This window comes from Harpia harpyja, chromosome 6 (assembly GCF_026419915.1).
Source record: "Harpia harpyja isolate bHarHar1 chromosome 6, bHarHar1 primary haplotype, whole genome shotgun sequence".
In the NCBI taxonomy this organism is placed as follows: domain Eukaryota; kingdom Metazoa; phylum Chordata; class Aves; order Accipitriformes; family Accipitridae; genus Harpia; species Harpia harpyja.
In genome coordinates, this window is record NC_068945.1 from 27,253,378 (window position 1) to 27,266,059 (window position 12,682).

At 51.5% G+C, this 12,682-nt stretch overlaps 1 protein-coding gene across 2 annotated transcripts; it reads right to left on the bottom strand.

Moving 5' to 3' along the window:
* Positions 1-6,280: 6,280 nt before the first annotated feature.
* Positions 6,281-11,965, bottom strand: SSTR3 (somatostatin receptor 3). Of its 2 annotated transcripts, XM_052790196.1 has the most exons (3): positions 11,378-11,965; positions 7,261-8,399; positions 6,281-6,522 (listed from the first exon to the last, which is right to left on the bottom strand). In XM_052790196.1, the coding sequence occupies exons 2-3, from the start codon at positions 8,342-8,344 to the stop codon at positions 6,512-6,514; spliced, it is 1,095 nt and encodes a 364-aa protein (XP_052646156.1). In that variant the 5' UTR covers positions 8,345-8,399; positions 11,378-11,965; the 3' UTR covers positions 6,281-6,511. The 2 variants fall into 2 exon arrangements, with proteins under 2 accessions (XP_052646156.1, XP_052646155.1); XM_052790195.1 differs by having other exon boundaries at positions 6,281-8,399.
* Between the last annotated feature and the right edge of the window lie 717 nt (positions 11,966-12,682).

A 12,682-nucleotide genomic window follows, 5' to 3' on the forward strand; every position in this document is an offset into this window, starting at 1 on the left:
AGACTAGATGACCTTTAAAGGTCCCTTCCAACCCAAACTATTCTACGATTCTGTGATCCGATGAATCTTTTCCAGCCTATGGACTCCACAGCTGTGCACGAGGCTTGTGTAACAGCCAGCCCTTGTTACCCAAGAGCACCAACACAGTATGAAATTACTGGCTTAGAATATCTTGTACATCTCTGAGGATGGGCAGGCCTGTCGGACGTCAGCTGCCTGGCTGCATTTCTTTCCTAACTTCTGCCCATGTGCAGCCTGGACCAACCAGGAACAACGCATTCCATGGCTTTACGCAGGCTGCTGCTGAGTTTGAGGGCACTGCTGCCAGCAGGGACTTCTGCTGTGGGCTGCTCGGCAGCCTGGACTGTCTCACACAGAGATCAAGGCCTGGCAAAGCCCCTACATTTTTTTTGCTGCGCATTAGCTGAAATGCCACGTGGCTGAGGAGCAGCTGGAAGAGCCGTTCACCTTTATTCATCGCTGGGGCAAAGCTGTTGCTAGACCTGGCAGTCTCCGGCACTAAGCATGAAACAGTGAGCTTGTGTCCCACTTCCCACTGCCCCCACAGCTAGTCCGAGCCACTGCATGTCTGCCAGACACGGCTGAACGGTGTATCAGAGACTGGCTGACACGCTGCATAGTTGGAGATGCTCTGCAGCTAAGGGCGCATCACCCAGGCTGTCCCTCTCCCCATAGGTAGCTTTTCCAGCTTGAGTGTCCCATCTCTTACACCCACCTTGTGACCCTGCCTGCGAGACCGCTGAGACAAGAAACTGCGCCAGTATCCACCCCAAAAATCTGGCAGGTGACTACAAGTGCTAACCCTAGCGCAACCAGCAAGACTTTGTTGCCTTGTAAGCATCTAGGCCCAAGAGCTTGGGTGGGTGGGAGATACCAGGTGACATTGCAGCCTGTTTGAACCAGTTCTTAAAAATAACCTTCAGCCAAGCCTGCTGCTGCCTTCTGCTTCTCTACATCTGAATGCATCTGAATGCCTCCTCCTCCCATCCACTCCTATGTAGACCCAGGAGTTTCTACCCCTGTGCTGTCCTCTCCTACACACACTCCTAGCCCTACCCTGAGCAGTTATCAGCAGTCAGTCACTGCTGGGAGCATCTCAACTCTCACAAGGAGTGTTGAGAAAGGTGGACAGTGGTTAGGGCACAAAAATTTTCTTCAGAGGTACCCATGAGCTTTCTCACCAAAGGAACAAGCGCTTTGTGGCAAGAGGGGGGAAGGTGGTGTTTAAGAGCTCACGGAAACTCTTGGATCTGTGACGGGTACTTCCCACTAAGGGAACCACCCTGACACAGCGGGGTTTGAAACAAAGGTTCTACCATCGCTTGGTAGCACTGTCCTGAGTCTGGTCCTAAAACCAGTCAACAGGGCAAGAGTCCTGCCATGTTCTCTGGCCATTCGATCCAGCACGAGCATATTCATCACTCCACCTTCAAGGCACGGGGCACAGGTGTTGTTCAACACCCATGCAGCGAAGCTCAATGCTTTTCACAGCAACAGATCTCTGCTGCAACTGTATGATGCCTTGCAGTAGCTACAACGCCTCTGAGGGTCTAACAGAGGGGTCTGCATGGATCTCCAGGCCCACAACCTGCATGGTGAATAGGTGAGATTTCCAAGTAGAGAGTGGTGCCTCCCTCTGGCACCGGTGCTGCCCGGCTGCCTGCAAATGGCAGGCAGCCTGCTACTCCTGCCGACGGTTGGCACCTGTGGCCGGAGGACAGGTAGGGACAGAGGTGGGCTTATGGTCCTTCATCCTCTCTGCGAACTCCCACCCACAGCTTAACAGCTGCTCCCGTTAAAGAGCACTGAAGGAAAAGAGTGATGGGGCACAGTCCGTGCATGCACAGTTTGTGAATCAAGGCGTATAGATTTCCTTCCCACGCAGCCCTGTTTGTCATGTATAGAAGGACACGCTGCAGCCCAGGCGCTTGTCTTTGGCTGCATTGACGTGCCCGGTGTGTGTTTGTGTTTGTGCATGACATGGTGAGTGTGAGATCTGAGTGAGCTGGCTGCATTGTGCATGGCGTTTGCATATTTTATGCTTGGGAAGGCAAAGAACACCAAGTTTTCACGAGCAAATATTTGCATATTTTCCACTTGTTCAAGCAGATAAAGCACTTCAGTTCTCTGTTGAATCCTCAGGAGAGCCAGGAACATCTTTTCAAGGGTGTTTCCCTTTCTTGTATCTCCCTGTCTCTTTTATCTACTGGCTATCCTATTTCAACAACTAATTAACTGCTTCCTGCCCCCTCCCCACACCCCCTTGTTCACAGTCCTGTACAGTAGCTGAAGCAGAATGTGGCCTGGACAGTTTTGCTGTTGCCTGAGCTGAGCTGCTGTGTTTCCCTGCTGATGACAAATACAGCAGCTCCCTAACAACAGCTTCAAATGACATTAAGTGTGGGCTGTGTTAGTAACAGCCTGGAAACGCACCCTCGCCTCTCCACGTTGGCACCCCTCCCCAGTCCCCATTCACTGCCCTTCCAGTTTCTCTCTTGAAGATCCACTGCAGAGCAAAAGGGTCACACTGAGTGTGTCCGAAGCTGCTCCGAGCCAATGTTGGGCTGGCAGAAATGTGCTTGGGTGTGCAGGTATGGTGGGCCTGTGTGTGGGGAGGGTCATTTGCAGGGTCCAGTTGTCATCTCCCAGTTTTAGCCCATGCCTGGGCTGTGTGTATGAAGGTGTATGATATGCTGCATTCTTGCGTTCATGCTTAGGGCAAGAGGTATGTGCGTGTCTGGATATGTGTGCATCTGTGTGGGTGGCCACATATGGTCTCATGCACACATAGCTATACTTGAATCAAAGCACCCACAGCCCTGAATATGGATATATATATTTATACACATTCACACAGTCACATGTACCCACTCATACAAACATGCTATCACATAAATACTCATTTGTATGCATGTATACACATCACGTACATATGCCCCTCTCTTTCTGCTCTTGTGCACTCTGATGTGTGCATAGGAACTCTCTGGGCAGCTGGCAGAATGGGGTCTCCGTGTCTCTAACACCCCATGTATGATCAAACGTTTGCTGGGAAGAGGCATTGCACAATGCTGCTGAAATCATTGCGACCCTTTCTAGTCTTGCAGCTCCGATCTCTACGTGTTGAGAATAAAACCTTTTGTGCAGCACAGGGCTTGATGGAGCCCTTATCTCCCTGTCTCTGCACCCAGAATACAAAAATCCATTTCCATATCTGACTGGAACAAATCCCCCTGAACATGGCCAGAATTTCACTTAGGCACTGTGCACGGTCCCCATGGCCTGTGGGTTGCCTGGAGTCAACGGTACCATCGTTAGGAGAGGGAGAGGGATCACAAGGGCCATCAGATTAATGTTATTACCACAGAAAAAGCTGGGGATTCACCAGGAGGATGACAGTGCTGAGGAGAGAAGCAGGGGTCAGGAGGCAGCGAGGTACCGTCCATCATTCCAAGCGTCTGTTCCTATGAAAAACAGCCTTTTAATCAATGGTGATAATTTGCAGAATTTTGTAGCGTTTGTTTTCTCCTCATGAATTTCAGACAAAAAATATGTTTTCTTTTCCCTCCTCCAGTCTTATTTTCAGTTCATCTCCTTTTTTTCCCCCCAATTTGTCACTGAAAAATAGGATGTGGCGTAGGAGGGAGAATAAAACACAAGGCAGAAAAATATGATGCTTGTGACCCTTTTCTTTTAAGCTCCTGTTTAAACTAAAGACCCCCATTTTTTTGCAGTTCTCCCTGGAACACATTCTGGTTTTCCCCAGCAGGCTCCCCTGCAGAGCTGCCTTGCTAGTGGGCTCAGACTCCACGCACCAAAATGATGTCTCCTTGGCACACTTGCTTGGTGCTGGCACTGCAGTGCTTGGGCCCTTCAGAGATGTAGGTATTTTAAGAAACCAACCAGTTGGTGGAGTTTCTTGAGTGGTGACTTGCAGCAGATGGAGCTGCAAAGGCGTGCGAAACGAAGTCTCAGCTCAATTCGGTGGTGAAGGAGAGAGTCTCCGTTAAGTGTGTTGGCAGCCAGGGAACTCCCCCACCTCCCCACGGCAGCTGGGCAGCCACTCTGTGGAGAAGGAAACCTTTCCTATAGCTGCCCCCCACCCATCTGAGCTGCCTCCTGCAAGGTCCTCATTCACTGCCACATGCCTTCTTCAATGCCTGGTCATCAACCACGAACAGCACTACATGCTCCCCAGCTAATACCATTTCTCCTCTGTCCCACTGTGATTGCTGTGCCAGCGGTGCCCAGCGTTCACCTTGCCCTGCTCCTCACTGCAAGAGGAATAAGACAGACCCCCCATTTAAAGTGCTGCATTGTCCATCTGTCCGACCACTTGGTAGCCAGACCTTTTAATCTTCCTACTGTTTGTTGCCCCATATAGAGGCAGGAGCTTTGGCAGTTCATCTTCATTGTGCTAGGATTTCTTGATTGTGCTTCACCCAGTGGATGCTGTGGGAGCTCCCCAAGCAAAAAAAAAAAAAAAAAAAGGCTTTTTTAGTCCAACAGGCTGTGTATCCCATGCCCATAAATAGTTAGGCTGCTTTTCTCAATGGGGCCCACAGTGTGGGCAGCTGATGCGTGGATGGAAGGAGGAGGAGATGTGAAGAGTTAGCAGAGGATAGAAACTGGCTACCAAGCACTTTCTTTTCCCCATGAGTTGAACCTGCGCTCCTGGGTGTCTGACTGCCCACGCTCAGGGGAGCAAGTGCACTTTGTAAGAGGAGCTAAGCAATAGCTGTGTGGTATCGCTGGTAGCTCAGCTCCCGAGGCTGAGCCTTGGCACCAGCATCCCCAGCTCAAAGAGGAGACAAGAGGATGGAGGATTCATAGGGACAATCTTTCTCTGTCAGGGAGCTGATGGCTGTACCAGTGGCTGAGAGCACAGCTGAATGTCTTTTGCTCGGTCATGTTTGCAGTCCCTTCCCACCCTTCCTCTGCTCTCTGACCTGGCTGGGACATGTCTCCTCACCTGATGCCCTGCGACGGTCCTTTCCTGACATCGGGTGCCCTGCAGTGCAGTTCCCCTGATGCCTGCCAGGCTTTCGCTTCTTCTCACATCGCTTTTGGGTGACCTTGTCTCTTGCTTCCTCATAAAGTGGTTCTGTTCCCATCATCCTCAGCTGCTGCAGCTTGTTCTGCTTTCCAGTCCAGGGCTTTTGTCTTCTGTCCTAGCACACCTGGCCCCATGCCATCCCTTCACATCTCATCACTTCTCTCAAGTGACCTCTGAGACATCTTTCCATCACCCAGCCAGCTCTTATCACTGACCCTCTGTGGACTGCCTCCTCCAACATCTCCTGACCTCAGGGACCCACCAGGGTGGGTCCCTCCTTCCCAAATTTTTTTGTGGAGAAAAGTGCCCAAATATAACCAAGGGCTCTGATATGAGAGTCTTCTTGATGGCTGTAGCTTAGCAACAGCATTCGTGGAGAAGTTCAAGGTGTGGGGACAGACATTTAGCAGAACCTGCAGGAATGAAGCCAAAGTGGAGAGAGAGACCTTCATCCCACCCACCCTCATACATTGCTGCTCCTCTAGCCTGCACACTCAGACGGGTCCACCCACAACTTCCCTCTAACAACTGATGCACAGAAGCAAGCACTCATCCAACACACAGCAACACACATACTCTCACACTCTTACCCAAGCATTCACATGTGCGCACACAATTCCATATATACTTGCATGCCTATACAACTGTATCTACACTTAAACATCCCACAATTACATAAACACACTTCCTCATCTGTGTTTGGATACCCTGATACATGTGCATACCCCCTTATGTACATTTGTACACATTTGTACACGCCCCACAGCCACACACAGATTAGCATCAGTGCCCAACCCGTGCACATCTCCCACCAGCCCTGGCTCCTCGATCTCTGGTCCTGTTCAGCCAGTCTCATACACGTACAGTCCAGTGATCAAACTTTTGCAATCAACTGCCTTTGTACACATGCAGACACATCATTTCTTCTCCATCCTGGGCCAAATACTCTACCATTTCCCACAAGATGAATCAGTTCCTAGTATTGCCCAGAATCCTGCAACTATAGCTCTCACACACTGGAGATCATCCGACCTCCCTCTGCTCCCTGCCCCAATCCTGTACTGATACATGCCTTGATCTCCTGTACCAGCCAAACATTATTCCATACAGAGATCAACTCATCTCAAAGACGTTGTGTATTCTCAGGAGAGCCAAATCTACAGCACCCCCCTGCCTAAGCACACAGAACGGTTCTGCCCAGTTGGCAGTCCAAAGGCTTTTTGTTTATTTACAATAAGGCTTAGGGAGAAGAAAAGGGAAAGGGCATTTCAGCTTGTAAGAAACCCTGCCTCCAACCCCTGCCTTGTCTTCTTCTGTACCCTTGTTACACCTTCCACCAGGATGCAGAGGCACCAGGAAAACCCTGAAGAATGTGAGGTGCAGGAAAGAAATGTCCCATTTGCTCTCCCAGGTAAGTCTCATCAGCCTGCCCAGAGTCTATGAGAGCCCTAGAAAGAAAGAGGAGGCTTTGAGCAGCCAGAGTGGTCTCCAGCCATGACCAGCATGGGTAGGAAAGTTACCCCCAAGACATTGGAGAGCTAGAGAAGGGTCAGCCATTCATGCAACTGGCTGGTATGCCTTCACTGCAGACATTTTCCCTTCCTGTTTTTCTTTTAGGGTAAACCGCTTCTCATGTTTATATGGAAGATAATCAAGGCATTGGGAGGCCTTTTTGTTGTATATGCCAGTTGAGGACTTCCTTGAGGTGCCACAGTCAGATGGCAGCTGATGCCCTTCACAGCTGGATGATCTAAGGATGGATCATGCAATCTAGGGCTGACCTTGTTCTCTCCATACTGTCAGTGCCCATCATCTCTTCAGCTCTCCCTGGATGCAGTCCTTCCTTTATCTGGTACCACACAAACCTCGGGTGTCCCTTCCAAAGCCAAGAACAATGCCTTGCTTTTTCCACAAGTTCATGGAGCCCTCTTCATCTTTAAGCAGAGTCTTGGACTTTAATATTCCCTTCTATCAACATCTCCCATTGCCTTTCAGGTGGAAAAGCACAGAGGGTGAAGGGGATCCCATGTCCCAGTGTCTCTTTCCCCTGCACCATCCCTTTCATCATAAATAACTGACATGCAACTTGTTGCTCTTTTCACACCCCACAGACTCCTCAGGGAGTGGTTTTTGCTCATTGCTTTCTCCTTCCCCACTGCTTAGAGGGTTCTCCTGCCTGTCATTACCATTCTGGGTGATCTTGCTGATCTCGCCCTCTTCCTCTTCATCATCCGTCTTCTTTGGGGGGCATGCTGGCACGTCCTGGCTTTGGACTCGGCGAGATGGCCTGAGGATGGCCCTCCGGAATCCCTGCTTGAAGCGGTAGGAGAGGAAGCCATAGATGATAGGATTGGCACAGCTGTTGGCATATGGCAAAACCACCACAAGGAAGTAGACACCAAAGAGGGATGGCTCCTCTGGCAGTGGGCAGACAACATTGATTATGTTGAGGACGTAGAAGGGGAGCCAGCAAAGGATGAAGACAGCCACAACAGCCACCACCATGCGGGTCACTCTGCGCTCGGAAAGCTTGTGCTTGGAGGACAGAGCCCTCACCCGCCTGCCAGAGGAGCGAACCTTCACAACGATAAGAAGATAGCAGAGGCAAATCACCAGCAGTGGCCCAAAGAAGCCCAGGGTGGCAGTGTAGACGATGAAGCCAGCTCTCCACACCGAGGCAGGCTCTGGCCACTGGATGTGGCATGTGCTCATCCCTAAAGGGACGTCTGAGAAGACGACCACGGGCAGCACCACTACGGAAGACAGCACCCACACAGTTGCACTCACAGCCTTGGCCACCCGTGCTGTCCGCCATTTGGAGGACTTCCCTGGGTGGACCACGGCCAGGTAGCGATCAACACTCATCACCGTCAAGCAGAAGATGCTGGTGAACTGGTTGATGGCATCCACAGCCATCACCAGGCGGCACATGAAAGACCCAAATGGCCAGTAGGACAGGGCATTTTGGGCAGCCAGGAATGGCAGGCCCAGCATGAAGAGCTCATCAGCTAGGGCCAGGTTCAAGATGTAGACATTAGTCACCGACTCGCTCACAGAGTGCCGCAGGACCACATAAATGACCAGAGAATTCCCAGCCAGCCCCACCACGCAGACAATGAGGTAGACCAGGGGGATGAGGACACTGCTGACGACCACACCAGGGCTGGCGGTGGTGGAGCCGTTGGGGGTGGTGAAGCCTGCCCAGCTGCCAGAGGCATTCCTCTCCTCCGACACTGCTGGCGTGGGGAGGCTGAAAGCAGAAGTGTCCATAGCAGAGGCAGGGAAGAGGGCGGGGGGCAGTGTCCTTGCAGGATCAGTTAGCAATCTGGAAGTGAGAGGAGGAGAAAAAAGCCATTGATACTAGGGACATGACAGCTGAACAAGCCACAGATAAAATCACCACATTAACTGTGTGTAGGTATGGACAGACATGGGAAGTTGAGGTGGGTTTGTGGATGCTGGAAGATGTAGGACAATGTTGACCCTATCCGGTCCTGGGAGGCACAGTGGGCACGGAGGGACAAACATGGACGTGGCTCAGTGTGGGCCAATAGAACCTCTTCCCTAGGGAAAGAACCACAGACTAGGATAGGGACAAGGAAATTTCTCATTTTCTGCTAATGGCTCCAATACAGAGGACATAGTCACCAGGGGCCCGATTCTCATTTGTGAATGGCAGGTGCCTTACAAACAAAAGAAGGAAGAGCATCCAGTGATAACGCGCCATTCCAGCTCTGTCTCCCCCATTCGCTGAGTATCCTCCTGCTTGCTGAAGCTCTTTTTGGACTGGCCAGGTTATCATGGGGTTGTTAGCCCCACCAGCAGAAATGAAAGCACCTCCACTCTGAATCCGAGCCGAGAGGCTGAGCTCAACACCTGAGCTGGAGGGTAGCTGGTTTGTGTTATGCCAGTTTGAGAGTAAAGGAGGAGCCAGATTATTCTGAGTACACCAAGAGGGATCAGTCCAGATCTCTCTTGTCTCTTTCTCTCTTGTTTTCTCTCTCCTTCTGCACCCGGCAACACACTGCTAATGGAAGAGGCTCTGCCTGCCCCAGCTGTTTGCGACACCAAAGCAGTGTCCCAGCCTTCCTAATCTGAGATGCCCAATTGCCCGTCACATCAGGGTTTGGCATGGAAACAGCACTGAGCTCACTCAGAAAGCCTTGAACAAACAAGCTCTCCCCTCGCCACCAGCAATCTGCTGACACTGGGTGAGAAGCTGCAGGGAGAGAAGAGACAGAGAAGGGAAGGACGTGCCTTTTGTCTTTTGTCAGGGCTCCATATATGTGAGATACAAAGCCCAGCACACACTCCAGACCAGAGACACCCTGGAAAACCTTATGCAGGGGAGATTTGTGATGCTTGCAGGATCACTCCGGCTCTGGCAAAATTTTCTGGAGGTGTGGACTGGCAGGGTTATCCTCTTGATGAACTAGCTCCTTGGAAGGATGGATGACTTAGTAGAGGAGAACAAGGACCCTGAGGCTTGCCTTTACCCATCCCAACAAATCTCTTAGGGCTCTGAAGCTCCTTTGTTACTGAAATGAAAACTGGGGATCTCAAAGGAAAGGACTCCCAATATTAACTACTTTTAGGAGGCCAGAACACTCCAGAGACTTTTCTCCCAGATGGGATTCTCTGTACCATCACAACTTTCTTCACAAATGTCTTAATATTACAGCTTTTACTCTTTTTTGTAGATGTCATTCTGACTTCTGGAAACCTTAGGGGAGACCTGAGCTTTAGATGGATTCCTTGGATATCAGATAGGCAAACACACAGACGCCACAGATGTATCAAATCTTATCCTGAAAGAACCTCATCTGATAGGCCCCATAAAAACACCACTGGGCAACTATGTCTTAAGGCGACTTCTACAGGCTATTGCATAAATGTTTCCTGCTGTACTTAAATGAGCTTTGAAGGACTGGAATTGTTTAGACTTTATTTGCAGGTGCCTTGGGCTGTGACACACTGTCCTGATAGAAGCCCATCTCTCGCGGTCCTGCAGTACTGCGTTGTCCCACACATCATGAGTGGCTGCAATGAATGGGCAAAGTAGGAAGTGATTTGAAACTCTATTTCTAGGCTCGAGGATCTTTCCTCTGATATTTTTTTCCAGTGCTGTTCCAGTGACACAAGTCACTTGTTGGAGGAAAGGGGAGGGCAGTGGCTGCTCTGGGGACAAAGATCCCTGCAAAGGGTGGCAGAGACCAGAACAGTACGTTCATAAAAAGATGATCCTCTAAAAGGTGGGAACATAGTTAGGAATCCCTTTGGATGCTCCTTCTGCATGCAAAGGAATTTCCAAAAAAAGCATTTGGAGGCAGCCCTACAAATATCAAATATGGATGGGGACGCTCATGCTGGGGCTGAAAAGCATTTGGGGAAGTGTCTGGGGTCCAGACCTCAAAGCTGATTGCTCAGGCTGTGGTTTAGCAATGCAGTAAACGCAGCCTCAGGGCTCCAAAAGCCCTATCAAAAATGCTAAGGTATGCAATGCAAAGCACTGATTCACTATAAACTCATTCTCCTGCTCAGACAGCTGCAGTGGAGAAACTTTGTCTTTAAGCAGGCATGGTCTGTCTGTACCATTCTAACTTTGCCAAGTACCATCTACCAGCTCAAACGCTGCATCACACATTCTGGCTAGTTTGACAGGACAACCACTGGACACCAGTGCCTCATCTGGGTTGGGTCCACTCTGCTGGCTGCTTTGGCAACACCTGCATAGGTAGGAATTGATGAGGAACCTTGGCCTCAGATTGGTAGTGTGTTGGCATCTACTTGGGGTCTGTCCCTGACGTGGATAGCACCTGTTGCAAGAGGCTTGGGATCCCCTAATGGGTGCTGCCAGAATATACCTGCTCCGTACATCTGGAGAGCAGGAGTAAGGCAGAGAGGTAGGAAGAGATGGTAAATCGGTGCTACCGCTTTCTTTAGGAAAAACAAAAAAGATATACTTCTGCGTTGAATGAGAGGAGGAGGTGGATGCTAAAAGCTGAGCCTAGACCTGGTTACAAAACAGGAATAGAAGCTGGGAGGGACCACAGAGTCCAATAACCTGCAGCCCCTCTTGCCACCCTCCCCTCCCATTTTCCATAGCCCTGCTCCAGCTCAGGACTCCCCCTGCCTCACCTCGGGGCTGAGCTCTCTGGTAGGGACCAGGCTGGGCTGGCAGAGCTGGGGGGTTTGGGGGGGGGAGGCAGGTTTCCTTCTCTGGGACTGCAGAGTTAACTTCTGCATGGACTCACCCCCACGGGAGACAGCTGGGAAAAGCAGGCAGAGCCGCCTGGTACTTACGTGTCGTTGGGATGTACATTTTCCTCTGCTTCACCGGGAGAATCCGTGTCATGTTTTTTTCCCCTTCCCCTTTCTTAAAAGCAATTGAACAAAACAGTCCCGGGAGGGAGCGAGTCCCGCCATCCACTACCGAAGACGCAAGTCCTTCCTCCTGGACCTGCCCATCGCTTCCCTCCGTGACTGGTGTGTGAGTGGGGCCCACTCCAGTACCCGCTGGTGTCCGGCCGGGGATGCGCGGACCCTCGCCCTCAGGCCAGCGGGTCTCTCCCCCACTCTCCCCTCACCATCTGCGGGGGAAGGAGGGGTTCGTCTGCCGGGCTTGGGCAAATGGGATTGAAGTGGCGGCTACCGTGGGATGGCTGCCGCCAGCCAATGGGCGCCACGCACGGAAACACTGGCAGGAGAAGGAGAAGGAGGGGATGGACGATGGGGCTGGAGAATGGGAGAGGAGCGGGGAGGAGAAACCGGGATGGAGAATTAAAAGGGAGAGAGGGAGGTGCAGCAGAGGGGCAAGGGGAGAGGGGGAGCGCAGAGGAGGGGAGGATGGCGGGAGTGTGGTAGAAGAAGCTGGGGACGGTGGAGGGGAGAGGGAGAAGAGAGGGATGTAGAGAGCAGCTGTGTGGTGGGAGAGTGGCGTGGTGGAAGGGGGGGACCCGGCTCAGCTCCTCTAGGAGGGGGGGAGTTGTGGCAGTGCAAAGTGCCCTGCGAATGCCCACAGGCACACAGGAGAGGGGCTGCCTGTTCTGAGCATCTTGCAGGCAGGACAGCTGCTGCTCAGAGCTGCAGGGACATGGCAAAGCCTTCTGGCTGGCAAGATGCTCAGAAACCGGGGTGGATGCTGAGCACACAAACCCTTCTCCCTTCTGTTCTGCCCTACGAGCACCTCCAGATGGATGGAGCTGAGGGCAGATGGGCAGATAGGGGGGCTGTCTGTCTCAACTCTCTCCCTCCCCTGGCTCCATGCACAATCTCACATCTTTTGCACCTTTTTTGGGAAAAAGCTCCAGTTCAACAGCCCCAAACTCTCCTGCCTGATTTCACCTGTGCTGCAAGGAGTGGACCCAGAAGAAATGGGGCAGGGCAAGCAGTTAAGCTCCTTTGTGTGAGCAGTCCTCCTGGGAAGAAAATTAGGATTTCCCCATCCCATTCCTTGCACAAAGTGCTTCCCTATAGTCCTCAGCCCCTTCCCTGCCCTGCAGCCAATATCAGTGACTCCTTGTGCTGTGCAGTCACCCAGCTCTTGAAATCTGGCACTGCTGTTATGAGCAGTTAAGCTCCTAGGGCCAATTCCAACCTTAACAGAAG

What these genes read in the sequence shown, in the direction of transcription:
- SSTR3 (XM_052790195.1), bottom strand. Translation starts at nt 8,344, where the DNA reads ATGGACACTTCTGCTTTCAGCCTCCCCACGCCAGCAGTGTCGGAGGAG.